Source organism: Balaenoptera musculus, chromosome 20 (genome assembly GCF_009873245.2).
Source record: "Balaenoptera musculus isolate JJ_BM4_2016_0621 chromosome 20, mBalMus1.pri.v3, whole genome shotgun sequence".
NCBI classification, from domain to species: Eukaryota; Metazoa; Chordata; class Mammalia; order Artiodactyla; family Balaenopteridae; genus Balaenoptera; species Balaenoptera musculus.
Window position 1 is genome coordinate 7,474,355 of NC_045804.1, and position 14,711 is coordinate 7,489,065.

Below are 14,711 nucleotides of genomic sequence, written 5' to 3' on the forward strand. Positions count from 1 at the left end.
TCTTGATAAGAACCGGTAACATTTACTTCTAGGTATTTTATAAGTTTTATTCTTGCAAATTAAACATGTTTTCATTTCTACTCCTAGGTATTTACAGTAATGTTTCTCTTACATTCAGCCATCTTGCCAAGTTTTCTTATGAATCCTAGTAGATTTCTAGTAGAGTCTTTGGGGTTTTCTAGGCAGACATTTGTTAAAATTTCTGTCTGCTGGGGTCTTATCTCCTTGTCACTGTGAGTTTATATACTTTTCATCCTTTTATTGTGCTTTTGGTGGGGATCAGGAATAAGCCCTTGTGTTCAATCTTTCTTATAAGGAAAAGTCGATGTGTATCCTTTTGCAACGTCACACATTATGTTTTGGGGGGGTTTAATCCATGTTGATTCATGTAGAGTTACTGCTTCATTTTTAACTGCTCTGGACCATTCCACTGTGTGACTAGCCCACTGTTTACTTACCCCACACCCCACAGAGGAAGAGCTTGATTTCCCCACTGTGTTGCTGCAGCCAACATCGCTCTATACCCTCATACAGTCCATCACGTGCACTGACACCCTGTCTACCTAGATGTGGAACTGCTGAGTCGCAGTGCGCCAGTCCCCTCCACGTACACGGGTCACCTCGTCTCTCTTCAAAGCAGCCGTTCTAGCTTATAATCCTGACCATGTCATGAGCTGCCCTCTCCCCACATCCTTGCCAACAGCGACTATAAAGATGTTTTACACTTTGGCCAGTCTGATGGGTAGAAGATGATAGCTTGTCATCTGATTTGCATTTCTCTGATTCCTAAGTGAGGCTGAGCATCTCTTTGTATGTTTTTTTTTTTTCCTCTTTGTATGTTTATTAGATATTCTGGCTTCCTCTTCTGTGAAATCCATCCTTTTTGCTATGTAGCTGTTTGCCTTTTACTGTTTTACCTGCAGGAGTTCTATACAGCCAGCCAATGATGTCTATCACGATGAAATCCCCAAATGGCTCATTTTTTCACTTTGTTTATGGTGTCTGTCACTATAAAGAAATTTTTAGCTCGAATTTAGTCAAACAGATCAAGTCTTCTTTGATGGTGTCTGCTTTTAAAAATCTTGACATAGGGACTTCCCTGGTGGTCCACTGGGTAAGACTCTGTGCTTCCAATGCAGGGGGCCCAGGTTCGATCCCTGGTCAAGGAACTAGATCCCGCACGCATGCCGCAACTAAGAGCTCACATGCCGCAATGAAGATTCCACATGCTGCAACTAAGACAGGTGCAGCCAAAATAAATAATATTAAAAAAAAAAAAAACTTGACATACTCTTCCCTTCCTCAAGGCCATGAAATATTTTCTCCCCAGTTTTACAGTTTTTTGAGGTCTTTAATCCACCTGTAATTCATATGTATATGGCATGGGAGGTAGGGTTCTAATTTTATCTTTTTCTAGCATCAATTATTCAATAGTTCATCCTTTTCCTGTTGATTTCTAATGCCACCTATCATACACCAAGTTCCCTTATATTCCTGAGTCTGTGTCTAGGTTCTCTACAAGGAATATGTAACCAGTTTTTAAAAAAAAAAAAAAAAAAAAAAAAAAGGCTAAAACAAGGCAGGATTGATCTTGACTATGTAAAGTAACACACACACAACAGACCGTACGAAGATCAATCAAGTATAAAGAAGAAAGTCTAACCTAGTTATAAGCTATCCACCTACAGCCCATTCCCCGCCTTGCTGTACCTTCTACCCTCAGGAGCAGCCCTCCAGATTACAGAAGCTCCATCTGGGTTCGGAAATTGGAGAGTGGTGGGTTCGGACAAGAAGGGCTCCTACTGCCCAGGACTTACCTGGAGTTTTGCTACTTCCTTCCTGATCAGGAAGCTGACTTGGTCCCGGTCATTCCTAGAGTAATACAGACGGCACCAGGAAGGCTTTCCGTCTCTGCCCGCCCGGCCAGACTCCTGGTAGTACCCAGCCATAGACTTGGCAATATTCCAGTGGGCAACAAACCTGTAGGATCCAAGGGACAAGCAGCATGAAATGTGGCAGAAAAGCTGAGGGAAGAAGTGACTCCAAGTCAGCGGAGCAGGGGTCTCCACAGGGACCAGGAGTGGGAGGCTGGCAGGCAGAGAGGCAGAGACAGGCCCCCAGAGTAAGCATGGCTAGGACCCTGCAGTCCTTCAGCAGGCCTTCCCACCATGGAGCAGCCCATGGAAAAAATAGCGGACTTAAAGAAACAAGATTAGGACACTTATGAGCTGGGTAAGTCCTTTATAACATCTTTGAAGAGCGAAAAGGATAATACTTATGAAGTACCTACTATGAGCCAGTGTATATATTTGCCTTGTTAAATCATTACAGTCACCATCATGTGAGGTAGCCTCATTTTATAGACAATGAACTTGGGATTCAGAGAGGTAAATTTGTACAAGGGGACGGCAGAGCTAGAATTTGAGCCTAGGGGTGTCTGACTCCAAAGCTGATCCGTAATAAGACACAGCTGACCCAGAGTTCAAACCCTGATTCCAAAGTCCACGTTATCTCAAGTATAGTTCACGGTCTAATTCCTACCCTGACCAACTCAGAGTCACTATGAGGCTTAACAAGACCACGTATGCAAAAGTGCTCTGTAAATCACACAAGGCATTACTGTTGGTGTTAATCAGAGCAAAGGGCTTCAGGCTGCAGCCCAAAATGTCTCTGGAGGGTCAAGCATGGCTGGAGGTAAAAGACTTCCCAACAGTGGCCAGTGTGGGGCTAGGAGGCTGGGATGTACCCATCTCTTCTGGACTGTCCAGTAAACAGTAACAAGGAGTGACGGTAACGAGATCTTTGCCTTCAGTTTTGCACAGGGAGCAGTTTTAAGATAGTTCATTCCACCCCCTCACAGGCTCCAGATGCTAAGGTGGGAGTGAGTGGGGCTGTGTTAAAGGGTGAGCCTGATGGTCTGCATGCTGCCCCCTCTTCTGGGGGATGGAAGAACCGTGCTGTGCCATCACCAGGGAGCAGAGGAACTGTGCACAGAACCTGTCAGCGTTTGGACTATGTACCAGGGACTCTATCCTGGGGCCTCCTTCCGCTCTGGCCCTAGAAGGACACAGAGAGCTGGCTCCCCAGACAGAGCACCAGGTGGCCCACCCCACCCGGAGCCAGGCCCCAACTGGCAAAGCAAGACAAGAACCAGGGCTCACCTGACATTGGCTTTGTCCACTCCCATCCCAAAACTAATGGTTGCAACAATTACAGGGACCTTCTCCTCCATCCACTCGTTCTGCACCAGCGTTCTTTCAGGAGCCTTCAGCCCTAGAAAAGAGGGGAAGGTGACGAAGGGAACTTGCATTTCCCTTGGGTTTCCCCTGAGGTCTACCTTGGGTCTGCCGCTGTGCTGGGCACAGTACACACACCCTGAATCCATCACTTACCAGCTGTACGACCTCAGGCCAGGCACTTAACCCACCAAGCCTGAGCCAATAAACATAGAGACCCAGGCCTGTGTGTGGCACAGAGCACTCCATAAATGTGACAGCCAGGATTCAAACCCAAGTCCATTGGCCTCCAGAGCCTGTGCTCTTTCCATGACACCAATACCTGGGCTAAAAAAACTCATCACCTGCTGCTGAGTGGGCACAGGGTGACAACAAGAATTCAGGAGTCACAATTCTCCTTTTAGATCTCATTTGGGTCTAGACTCCTTTTCGTGAATTTAAGTGAATCACTTTAGCTCTGCCTGGGTATCTGGAAAAAGATGATGGACCCCCTGATTATCCAGGATTCTTAAGGAACAAAAGACCGGCTAAGCAGCTTCTGAGAGTAAGGTGGGCCACGTGGCCCAGGTGCCCCTTACCTGCGTGGTACGCCTTGGCATTCACGCCCCTGTAACTGAGCTCTATGGCCAGCTGTTCACAGGCCTCCCTGGTCCTGCAGTAGACAATGCCGCAGCCGGACAACTGAAAGGGGAGACACGGGAAGAAAATAAGCATTGGGAAGAACAAAACAGCCCATCGCACTGCAGCCTGCTCTTTTTATTTATTTATTTATTTATTGGCCGCATCACGCAGCTTGTGCGACCTTCGTTCCCTGACCAGGGACTGAACTCGCGCCCCAGCAGTGAAAGAGCCAGGTCCTAACCACTGGTCCGCCGGGGAAGTCCCTGCTTTAAAAGCAGCTCTGACTCTCTCTCGTCAGGCTCACGGTCTCCTCTGAGGCAGACCACCTAGCACAGCCCTGCTACTTTCTAACAAGGCGGGACCAAAGCAGCTCAAAACCCAACTTTTCTAACCCCGGCCTCCTCCCCACAAGCCTCGGATAGGTCTGCAAAGGCCCCCCACAGGAGGACTCTGGGACACGGGAAGCCCAGTAAGGGGGACAAGGCCAGGAAACCAAAGCGACAACTCTGTGCACGAGTTTTAAGAAGCTATGGACAGTCCTGGCTGAGGAAGCCAGAAAAGCAAAGATCTTGGAAATGAGAATCCTTCTCTATGCCCCACGTAGCAGCCCGCCGCCCCCGATGTACCTCGGCCCCCCAACCTCAATGCCCTCACCCCTTTATCAGCCTTCTGTCCGAGAGCCTTAAGGCAGAAGTCCCTCAGGTTCCCGTAGGGATCAGGAAGCAGTTCCTTGAACTGCACATCATAGAAGAGGTTGGCCCGGAAGCAGGGAGTCTTGAAGGTAGCAACCGGCTGCTTCAGCTGCAGGGCGGCAAACACATCCTCTCGGACCTGCGGGGTGGCTGTGGCAGTGAGAGCCACACAGGGGGCGTGGGCCAGGCGGGGGCGCAGGGCTCCCAGACGCAAGTAGTCAGGACGGAAGTCGTGCCCCCACTGGGACACACAATGAGCTTCATCCACCACGAGGTAGGAGAGCAGGTGGCGGGACGCCAAGGAATTCAGGGCGGGCTGGAAGGAGGCAGAAGCCGCCATCTCTGGCGTGATGTACAGAAGCTTGGTCCAGGGCTTTTCCTGCTCCAGGTCGGAGAGCAGCTCCTTCTTCTGCTGTGCCGAGAGCTTCGAGTTCAGGGAACTCACTCGGACCTTCAGGGACAGCAAGTGGTCCACTTGGTCCTGAGGGCAGAAGGGGGAGAGGGGACTATAAGTGGCCCTCAGGCCTCAGGGGTAAACGTCACTGTGACTCCCTGGGGTATTTCACAGCCATAAAGCATCCTTCTCCCACCCTCTAACGTGTCTTCTCTTTGCATAAAAAGAAGTACAGAAGGTGAAGTGGTTGATGTGTGGAGCCAGATAGACGTGGATTTAATCCCGGCTCAATTACCACATGCTCTTCAGCTGGCTCTTAACCTTAACCTTTCCATTTTCTCACTCTCATTCTTTCACTTTACTATGAAAAGAGTAAATCTACCTAATAGGATTGTTTTAAGAATTAAATGAAATTTTACACTTGGAAGGTACGTTAATGCCCCTAAACACTTAGCACAAAGCCTGAGACTAGTACACACTCACTAAGCACTGTTATTGTTGTTCTCTATCCCTCTCTCTCTCTCTCTCTCCTTTTCTTCATGGTGGATGGCTCTTAACCACACGGCCACACTTCCTCATTTCTGATTCTATCAGTCCATCTGCAGGCCTTAAATATAGTCAGAAGCACAGAACAGATGTTAACAACATCCCAATAAGTTTCTCATCTTTTTTTCTGTCTCATGGCTGTGCTCTCGCCAGAATAAAGCAGAATATACCAGGAATTCCCCTATATCGGTTTATACCTCTCTATCCACCTGCATCTTCTATAACATCAAGAGTGCACGTGTGTACGTACGAGAGTGAGTGTGTATGTGCATACACATACAGTTCCATATTCCTCCAGGCAAAAAGTTACAAAGGAGGGTGAGAGACCTTAGGCCATCAAAACACAGAAGACTCATTCATAACCCACCAGAGTGATATGCACTAGTGGAGAACCCCACATTTGGGCGATTCAGAAACCCAATACAGAGAGGGATATAGGCAAATCAAAGAAAAATAAGAGGCAAAAGACCAAAGAAAGGTGGACTTCCCTGGTGGTGCAGCAGTTAAAAATCCGCCTGCCAATGCAGGGGACACAGGTTCGATCCCTGGTCCGGGAAGATCCCACATGCTGCGGAGCAACTAAGCCCGTGCGCCACAACTAGTGAGCCCGTGCGCTAGAGGCCACAAGCCACAACTACCGAGCCCGTGTGCCGCAACTACTGAAGCCCATGCGCCTAGAGTCCAAGCACCACAACAAACAGTAGCCCCCACTCGCTGCAACTAGAGAAAGCCCACGTGCAGCAACGAAGACGCAACACAGCCAAAAATAAAAGAATTAATAAATTAATTTTTAAAAAAAGACCAAAGAAAGGAGAAGTAAAATTTCCAGCTATTAACCACCCCCCCACAAAAAAAAACCTTCCTCTAAACTTTCTGGGCTGCCATCTTCATACCCCTGAGCCTCACCTGAATCAAAGCAATGAGAGGTGAGATCACGATGGTGATGCCTTTGGCCAACAGAGCAGGGAGCTGATAGCAGAGGGATTTTCCTGCCCCTGTGGGCATGCACACAAAGACATCCTTGTCGCCTGCAAAAATACAAGAAGGCAACATCTCAATGCTTCCTGCCTTTTAATCTCTCCCCTTCATCCAGGCTGTTGAAAATTAAACAAGAATGTAGGAAAAACTCCTCACAGAGTGTCTGGCACGTGCAAGGGTCTCAGTATAACCTCAATTCTCTTCCCATCCTTTCTATGAAAAGGGGAGTGGTCCAGGGAGATTTGGCATTGCACACAAATCATTTCCAGTAGTGGCAATAACAACTACAAGGGTAAGAAGTCTGAGTCTGCTGGGATATGGATGATTGAACTGAACAGCCATGAAAGCTGAATACTTCTGGAGGAGTGGGCATATCTGTATAGCCATGGAAACAACATCACTTAGAGGGCTTTTGTTTATAAATGTTATAATGTAATTAACATGACACTGCTGCTCCCCTCTTGACAACCACCATTTGTCAACATATCTCAGTTTTATAATATTATTACTCCTTCCTTCCCTATTTGGGACCCAGACCACTCAATCTTCAATACAGGAATTACCTAGAAGGTGACTGGCTTAGGCTATTCCTGCCACACCCCCACCCCACCCCCACCCCGCTGCCTACACACAAAGGAGAATGGAAATTTATAAGCTGTTTTCAAAGACAACCTTAGCTCTGGCTATGAACCAGAACAGCTGGGTGGTTCTGCCAATAAAACTGCAAGTTTTGGGTGACAGATCTACAAGAGCTCCAAAGCCAAATATGGCCCAAGGGGGGGGGAGGAAGGAAGGAAGGGTCAGAAGGAAGGTGTTCTTCCTTCTGTAGTGGCAGCGCTATGGTATAGCCAGCACAAACATAAATGCAGCTAGTTTGGCAACATTACCTTTCACTACAGCCATGGTTGCCCTCTCCTGCAAAGGCGTCTTAAAAGAGTCAAACCCAAAGACCTTCTTCAACGTGCTCCGGACTCGACGCTCAGGGTCAAAAGGAGAGGAAGGGTTGGTACTCATCTTGACGACAGTGGCCAAAGGTTAAGGCAAAGGTGATGATCATATGGTTGCAAAGAGAACCCTCTGTTCTGCTTTTCAAAGCCTACTTATTTTTTCTATAAGTTTGCTTTATTACACTCAAACTATATTATTTTCAAATAATATAGCTCCAGGTGAACAGCCTCAAGCAATACATTCCTGGGTAATTATCTCCATTTTTATGCTCGGTGAAAATAAAAACACCCAACTATCCCAGGCCACGGTATAGCGCAGAGCTAGAAATCAGATCACGGGAAAAAACACAAATGTCTTCAAAATAGTTTGGAGAAGATGGAATTTTTTTTCTAAGATCCACCCTCCGCTCTATAAGCACAGCCATGACGACCATTCTTCCCCCCGGGACCCCGACCTCTTCTCCCCCCCACGACCCCCACGCCAGAGGAGACCTCTTCCCTTTTCCTCCTCTGAACCCTATATCTGTTCTTTCCTCCTTTCCCCAGCCGAAGCCTCCCTCTCTTCATCCCAAGATATCAGAGCCGGCCGTGGGCCCCAAGGAGCGAGGGGCTCTTGTCGGGCAGTTGCTGCCCGCTGGCTCGGGAACTACTCGCAGACCCCCATACGCCACAGGCAACTCTCAAAAGCCAAACTGCTGGGAATGCAATGTCAGGTAAAACCCACACAAGCTTGGGTCCGTCGCGCAGTGATGACGTTATGCAAGCGTTGGCGCGAGGGGCGGAGCCAGGCGCGGAAACAGCCGTTTTGATTGGTTCTAGGTCTGAAACGGGCGCGGGGTCTCCTGGGATCCGGAAGTACTTGCCTCTCCGCCCGGAAGTCGGCTCTGTGGAGTCATAGGAGTGAGCCACGCCGGGGCTGTGGGAATAAGATGGCGGGGAAGAAGAATGTTCTGTCGTCTCTGGCAGTTTACGCGGAAGATTCAGAGCCCGAGTCTGACGGCGAGGCAGGAGTTGAAACGGCGGGCGGCGCAGCTGGTGAGGCCCAAGTAGGGAGCTGGAAGGGGAGAATCGGATGTCTGCTCGGAATGCTGCTGCCCTAGCAGGCGGGAGGGAAAGAGATGGTCATTGTGCCCCAAGTATCGGGCTCTGGAGCCCCGAAGGGCGTTCAGGGTCCTGGGATAGACCGAGCATTAGATGCTCTGTAGCAAGAATGGACCGTCTCCTTCTTTTGTTTCTATTATTTTTCCGAAACTTACTGAAAGTCTTCTCCCTGCTGGGCGTCGTGCTGGGCAGAAGGATGGACGAAGGGTGGAGAGGGTCCAAGGCTACTGAACCACCACCTGTTTTCTCCGGCCTTGTTGTTTGGTGGGGGAGAGCGAAACTTTTAATAATATGCTTTAGCCATATCTTGGAGCTTTTAAAAATACATACATCCTGTCTCCACTGCGAGGGAGTCTAATTCAGTAGATCTGGGGAAGGACCTGGGCATTTGTGAGCTTTCCAAGGCTTCTTGGTGATTCCATTACTTTGTGAGTTGTTAAAGCCCATCAGTGATTTTGTTGCTCTACTCTGGTTAAGAATCACAATGTTAAGAAATGGGAACAGATCTATATGGGGACGTAGAGAGGCAGCAAGTTACCCAACGTATCTGGGCCTTGGTTTCCTCATTTGGAAAGTGATGGGGGTCGGGGGGCCTTGGACTGGGTTAGCTCCTCTCAGTTTTGTGTGGTCTCTGCCTGTCAGGAAGTTCTCTGGTGGTTTCCCAGTAATTTGTTTTGTTTTTGGGCTTTGTTGTTGTTTTTGTTTTAAATGTAGGAAAAGATTTTGTTTCTCAAGTAGGTATGATTGGGAACCTCTCAAGGTGCCCCCATTTAAGGTCCTGTTCCTAGGGGAGGACACACAAAAATGAGGATGACAGAGTTCTTGTCTTGATGAGAAGACAAGTTCATTGGTGCCTATGATACAAGGTAGACATATGCAGATCAAAAGAGATGGGTGTGGGTTTTTTTGAATTTTTTAATTTTATTTTATTTTTTATACAGCAGGTTCTTATTAGTTATCTGTTTTATACATATTAGTGTATATATGTCAATCCCAATCTCCCAAGTCATCCCACCACCACCACCACCCCCGCCACTTTCCCCCCTTGGTGTCCATACGTTTGTTCAAAAGAGATGTTTAAACAACATGGTATAATAGTTCAGAGAAGGGAAGGCTTCTGTTGGCATAATAGGTGGATTGGAAGCATTAGAAACGGAATTTAATATTACTTGGTTTTCTTCCCTGTTCTTTTAATGAATTCATACACTAAATTCTGTGATCTTCCCAAAAGCAGAATTTGGGCCTAAGGTCACTTACATGAGATTTAGGTTTCCTTTTTTCTTCAGAGATAGTCCTGGCAACTCAGATCACTCAGGTGTTTTTTTTTTTGCATTCTTTTCCCCGTTCATTCATTTTATTTTTCTCTTCTGTTTAAGAGGAGAAAGGCGGATTGGTATCTGAAGCCTATGGAGAGGATGATTTTTCTCGCCTCGGGGGTGATGAAGATGGCTATGAAGAAGAGGAGGATGAGAACAGCAAACAGTCGGTAAGTAAGTCTGTTCCCAAATCCAGAGCTGCTCAAAGCGCCATTTGTCAGAAACTTTCTGACCTGTACCAACAGTGTTCCATTTCATGCCTAATTTCATCCCCCCCCCTTTTATTTTCTTTAGTATCAGTTGAGGAAACTGGGTTGGATATCACTAGTTCTATTTGAAAATCAAATTCGTTTTCACCTGAACCATTTTGTATTAACCTTTGAATTGAAATTTGGGGGAAAAGATAGTGGACAATTTTATTTAACACAAATATCAATGGGTGTTTTATATTGGTTTTCCCTGTTTAGATAATTTATTCCATTTGTAACAGTGCATTCATCCTAATTGGTGTATCATTTATATCTGCACTCAATTCTGTGTTATTTGTAATCTTGGTTGGGGTTCATTCAAATTTTTCAGTTTATTAGAAAGACTAAGAAGGACAGTTATTTGTGGTTTGATCCTTATTAACTCCTTTCTTGACTTTCTACTTGGCACTTTTTATCAAAGTGTTCTTGATCACAAATCTTGCCTGATGTTTAGTATGTGCTGACTATCAAAGGAAAGAGAACTTGCATCTTAATTAATCAGAAAGACTAGGTACACTGTCACCTGAGAATCATGGGCCAGAATTTTAAAGTTTGGAGAAAAACAAGGATTCAGGCTGGTGCTTAACACAAGGACATACAAAGTTGAATCTCTATATAAAATCTGGTTATTTAGCAACAGCTCTAATTAAAACGCTCAGTGTTCTATATTATTTGTTTGAAATTTTTGTTACTCGTTGATACTTAAATGTTAACATTAAAATGCTTCACAGGGAATTGCCTGGTGGTCCAGTGGTTAGGACTCTGTGCTCTCACTGCGAGGGCCCAGGTTCAATCCCTGGTTGGGGAACTAAGATCCCACAAGCCGCGAGGTGCGACCAAAAAAAGGGGGGGGGGGGAGGGCGGGGATAAAATGCTTTACAAATTAAACAAAAACGCGTTTTGTATTTTCTGTTGTTTTGGAAGACCTTTTTATCCCCTTAGGGCTCTCCTCCCCCATGATTGCTGATAATTCAGAATTGACTAAAATTGTTTAGAAAAGCTTTGTAAGTTATTTCGTTTTTCTGCTTTTCTTAAGTGCATACATAGTGGCTTAACATCCGTAACTATTTTCTTCAGCAAATTTGCACGACGTGTGTTTTTGAAGTGTTATTCTATATTTGCTTTGCGTAGAATTTTTACCAGATTTAAGCTTTATTTCAAATTTTAGTAAAATCCTCGCATCCAATCCCAATATAGACATTCTAAAATGTGATTGTATTTGGCTGAGCTACATCTCTGATTATTTGGCCTGATGGGTTTCATTTGGAGGAGATTTTGGAGATTGCGTTTAAAACCTGTGGCTCACTGATGCCTTGCAGGACAATTAAATCTCAAAGCCATCAGTGTAGTTCAAGTCTCTCAGGTGGTGTTTATATTAACATCTGGCGGGCTTTCTAATTCGGGGGTTAAAGTGATTGAAAAAAGCAGTTTCAAATGAAACAGTTTTCTGTTGGATGTTAAATCATGGCTCCCGCGTATTGGGGTGTGCTGGGTAGTGGAACGGATGTGGATTATAGCTACCTAACAGGGTAGCTGATCTTTGACCTTCATTAGCATTTAGTGGAATGGTGGGCTAGCTCGGGTGAGGTCAGGGCACACTTTGGAAAATGCCTTGCCCGCGTGGTGCTTTGTGTCTGGCAGGCCCTTTGGGTAGGGAACAAGGCTGGATGGAACGGGTCACCGGCAATTCTGTGAGCACTTGCATGGAGGCAGGGCCCACTCAGCTGGGGCCCAGGACAGGCTGGGCATTGCCCTTCAGTCCTGCCTTTCCCAGCTCACTCGCCCTGGTCGTTTGATGCCTACCTTCCTACTGTTCATGTTGGTGCAGGTGTTGCTGGTTGAAGCGCTGGGGTATAGTGTGTGGGGGTCATGGCACTCCAGGGGCGAACAATGTTACGGGAGCTCTGAGTCTGATGTATTTGTGTACATGAAAGGCAAAGAAGGAAAAAAAGACTCATACTGGTTTGAAATCACCGATACTTCATTGGAAACGTCATTCCTGTTTTATCCTGTGGCGCCTGATCTTATTCTTTTCTCAAGCATATTGCCACCTTTCTCCATTTTTGTGTTTGTGATTTTTGATCTCAGGCATTTTCATTAATATAGGCTATGGCACTGCTGGCATAACAACTTTGAGCTGCCGATGTCGTCCCCCCCGAACATCTCTTTTTCCCCTTCTCTTTCTCTAGAGCCTGGGTCATATGGTAGGGGAGGGGTTCTTGGTGGGACAACCCAGGCTGGGTAGATTTGCTCCAAACCCTGTTATGCATGTGAGAACCTCAGGCCCAGTCCTTTAAGCTTAATCCTCTAAATTCTTTGTCTTGTAGGAAGATGACGATTCAGAGACTGAAAAACCTGAGGCTGATGACCCAAAGGTATTTGGTATTGGCTGTGGTGGGGTGGCTGGATACGAACAAGGCATTTTTAACAATATGGCTCAGTTCATGTGTCTGGTCAAGATCTGTCTCACTAACATACTGTGTAACCATGTGTAAGTTGGGGGAGAGAAGCCTGGAGACTACCCTGGACTGTCCTGAGGCAGCTCGATTTCCAGCCTCGCAGCCAAGGTGAGAGGCTTGGCTGAATGCAGCAACCCACCTCTGCTCCGAATCCAGGTGGGCTCTGGGGGGTCACTGCCCCTGCAGGTGGGTTAGGTGTGGGAATGTTTTTAGAATCAGAAAGCCATAATGGCTGCCTCATGTACCATGGGCTCTCTTTAGTCGTCTAGACATGAAGAAGGGCCATAGAGAGCCAGACAAAATGAGACCTCTCCCAGCTATGGGAGATGCTGAGCCTAAGCCTTGTTTTTCCAGGCTTGTGCCCTTCCACTCTCGGGTAAACCACACAGAATGGTTTGTTTTGAAACAACAGAGTCATTTCTTCTTCTATTTCCATCCCAGTAGCAGCTGAGAGTAATTTGCATATCCTTGACCCCATCATGATGAAGGTTAAGGCACACACACACACACACACACACACATACATAAATACATAAATATACACACACACACACACACACACACCCCACCACCACCACCACCCCGCCCCCCCAGTGTTGGGTATTTTTTTTTTTTTCAAAGAAAAAGAGTAATTCCATCACTCTGGGCCTGGGGAATAGGGATCAAGTTTTGTGTCTAAAAACTGCTTTAAAACCAGCTGAGGCCTTTAAGGTGTCCTAGTGGAATTTAGGAAAACTATCCCCAATTATAAGGTAAAGCAGGGGTATATCCAAAAATATAGCATGAGCTGTTCCAAATTTGAGCTGATTTTGTGATTGGCTAGAACTGTGCACAACCATTGAAATAAAGCCACAAAGAGCTACGGATGATGCAGATACGAAATTTTACCAAGAAAGAACGTTTAGGCACCAGCATGCAGGAGGAAAAACAAATGTTGTCCTACAAACCACAAGCGCCAGCTCCTTTCTGTGCCTAGTGAGGAATGCAGGCTTCAGAACCTGGCCAAGCATTACTAGCAGGAGGGTAGACCCGTGGCCTGCATCAAGGACTGTCAAGCTCTGCTTGGGCTCACAGAAAGGAAATGGTCAGTAGTGTTAGTGTCCATCTTCTGTCTTAGTATTTGGAGTATTTGGGCCTTGGAGCCTGTGCATAAAATAAGCCTTGGGGGTCGCCAAGTGTCAGGGCTTCAGTTGTGGACAGAAAGGAGGATTTGTGGGACCTGGAGCCTTTATGTGTACAGCTGCCAGCCTTCGCCTGAAGCTGAAGCCTCCTGGGGAAGTTGGCTGGAGAGCAGGGTGCATGCCCTTAACTGTCACCCCTTCTGGAATACAGCAAATCCCCTGGGATGACATGCCTGCATGAGAGAGGAAGAACAGCCAAAAAAGAGAGGAGGTAGGATGGGAAGTTGGTTAATGTCTTTTTGTGTTCAGCCTCCCCTTTCTTGGTCCCACCTGGAGGTTGACTGATGTGCGTTACTGTATTTCATTCAGTCGTTTGAATTTCTAATCTGTGAAATGAAAAGTCCTCAAGGAACAATTTCTGTTCCTGTTAGGGAGCCCTCAGAAATGAGAACACAAAATCCAGCCCTCACAGTAACTTGATGTAGTTCTTTTGGAGGGTGAGCATAGAGGGGGTCAGACGGAGTTCTCCAGCTCAGACGTCCTGTGGTCCCCAGTAGCTAGCAGAGGCCCACCAGGGGGACAGAAAGACCAAGTCCTCGTGGCATCTCCAAGGACTAGAAACGGTGTCCCCAGCATGAGTTTTGTATGTTTCCCATGCTTCGTCCTGGCCCTGACTTCCTCTCCTGCCTGAGCTGGTATCACACTGTCTTCGGGTTTCAGCCTCTGCCTCAAACCCCTCTCAACCCTCCCTCTATTCCGGAACTCTTCTGGCACACTTAAGTTTTATTTCAGTTGATATTTAACAATACTTTTGTATTCTAAACCCTTAATTTTGCATATTTCTGCCTTAAGTATGTGAAGTTTCTAACAATACGATATGTCACTGGAGGTGTCATTTATTTTGTTAGCAAATGAATTGATGTCATAACTCTCTTTTCACTAGATGGCACTCCTTCCTACTTTGACTTTTTAAGATCTGCTTTTAATTTTTTACTATAGCAGGTCTCAAAACATTTTCATTTCTTTACACAATTAAAAACTAGGATCCCAAA

General features: G+C 46.5%; 2 protein-coding genes across 6 annotated transcripts in view; one reads left to right on the forward strand and one right to left on the reverse strand.

Moving 5' to 3' along the window:
• RECQL5 (RecQ like helicase 5) overlaps positions 1–8,147 on the reverse strand; it is a 37,436-nt gene extending 29,289 nt beyond the window's left edge. For all 4 annotated transcript variants that reach the window (XR_005017813.1, XM_036837193.1, XM_036837194.1 and 1 more), the window contains exons 1-7: positions 7,992–8,147; positions 7,355–7,491; positions 6,396–6,517; positions 4,512–5,030; positions 3,815–3,917; positions 3,162–3,273; positions 1,818–1,980 (exon numbers count right to left, since the gene is read on the reverse strand). Coding sequence is in view for 3 of the 4 variants with exons in the window: in XM_036837193.1 (XP_036693088.1) it covers positions 1,818–1,980; positions 3,162–3,273; positions 3,815–3,917; positions 4,512–5,030; positions 6,396–6,517; positions 7,355–7,481 (1,146 nt within the window). In the remaining variant the exon portion in view is untranslated. The remainder of the gene's footprint in view (positions 1–1,817; positions 1,981–3,161; positions 3,274–3,814; positions 3,918–4,511; positions 5,031–6,395; positions 6,518–7,354; positions 7,492–7,991) is intronic.
• Positions 8,148–8,303: 156 nt separating this feature from the next.
• The window catches only part of LOC118886965 (SAP30 binding protein), a 36,474-nt gene continuing 30,066 nt past the window's right edge, over positions 8,304–14,711 (forward strand). Inside the window, exons 1-3 of one of the 2 annotated variants that reach the window (XM_036837405.1) lie at positions 8,304–8,449; positions 9,892–10,001; positions 12,407–12,454. In XM_036837405.1, the coding sequence (XP_036693300.1) occupies positions 8,344–8,449; positions 9,892–10,001; positions 12,407–12,454 (264 nt within the window). In that variant the 5' untranslated portion in view covers positions 8,304–8,343. The remainder of the gene's footprint in view (positions 8,450–9,891; positions 10,002–12,406; positions 12,455–14,711) is intronic. The other variant, XM_036837404.1, reaches the window with a different exon arrangement.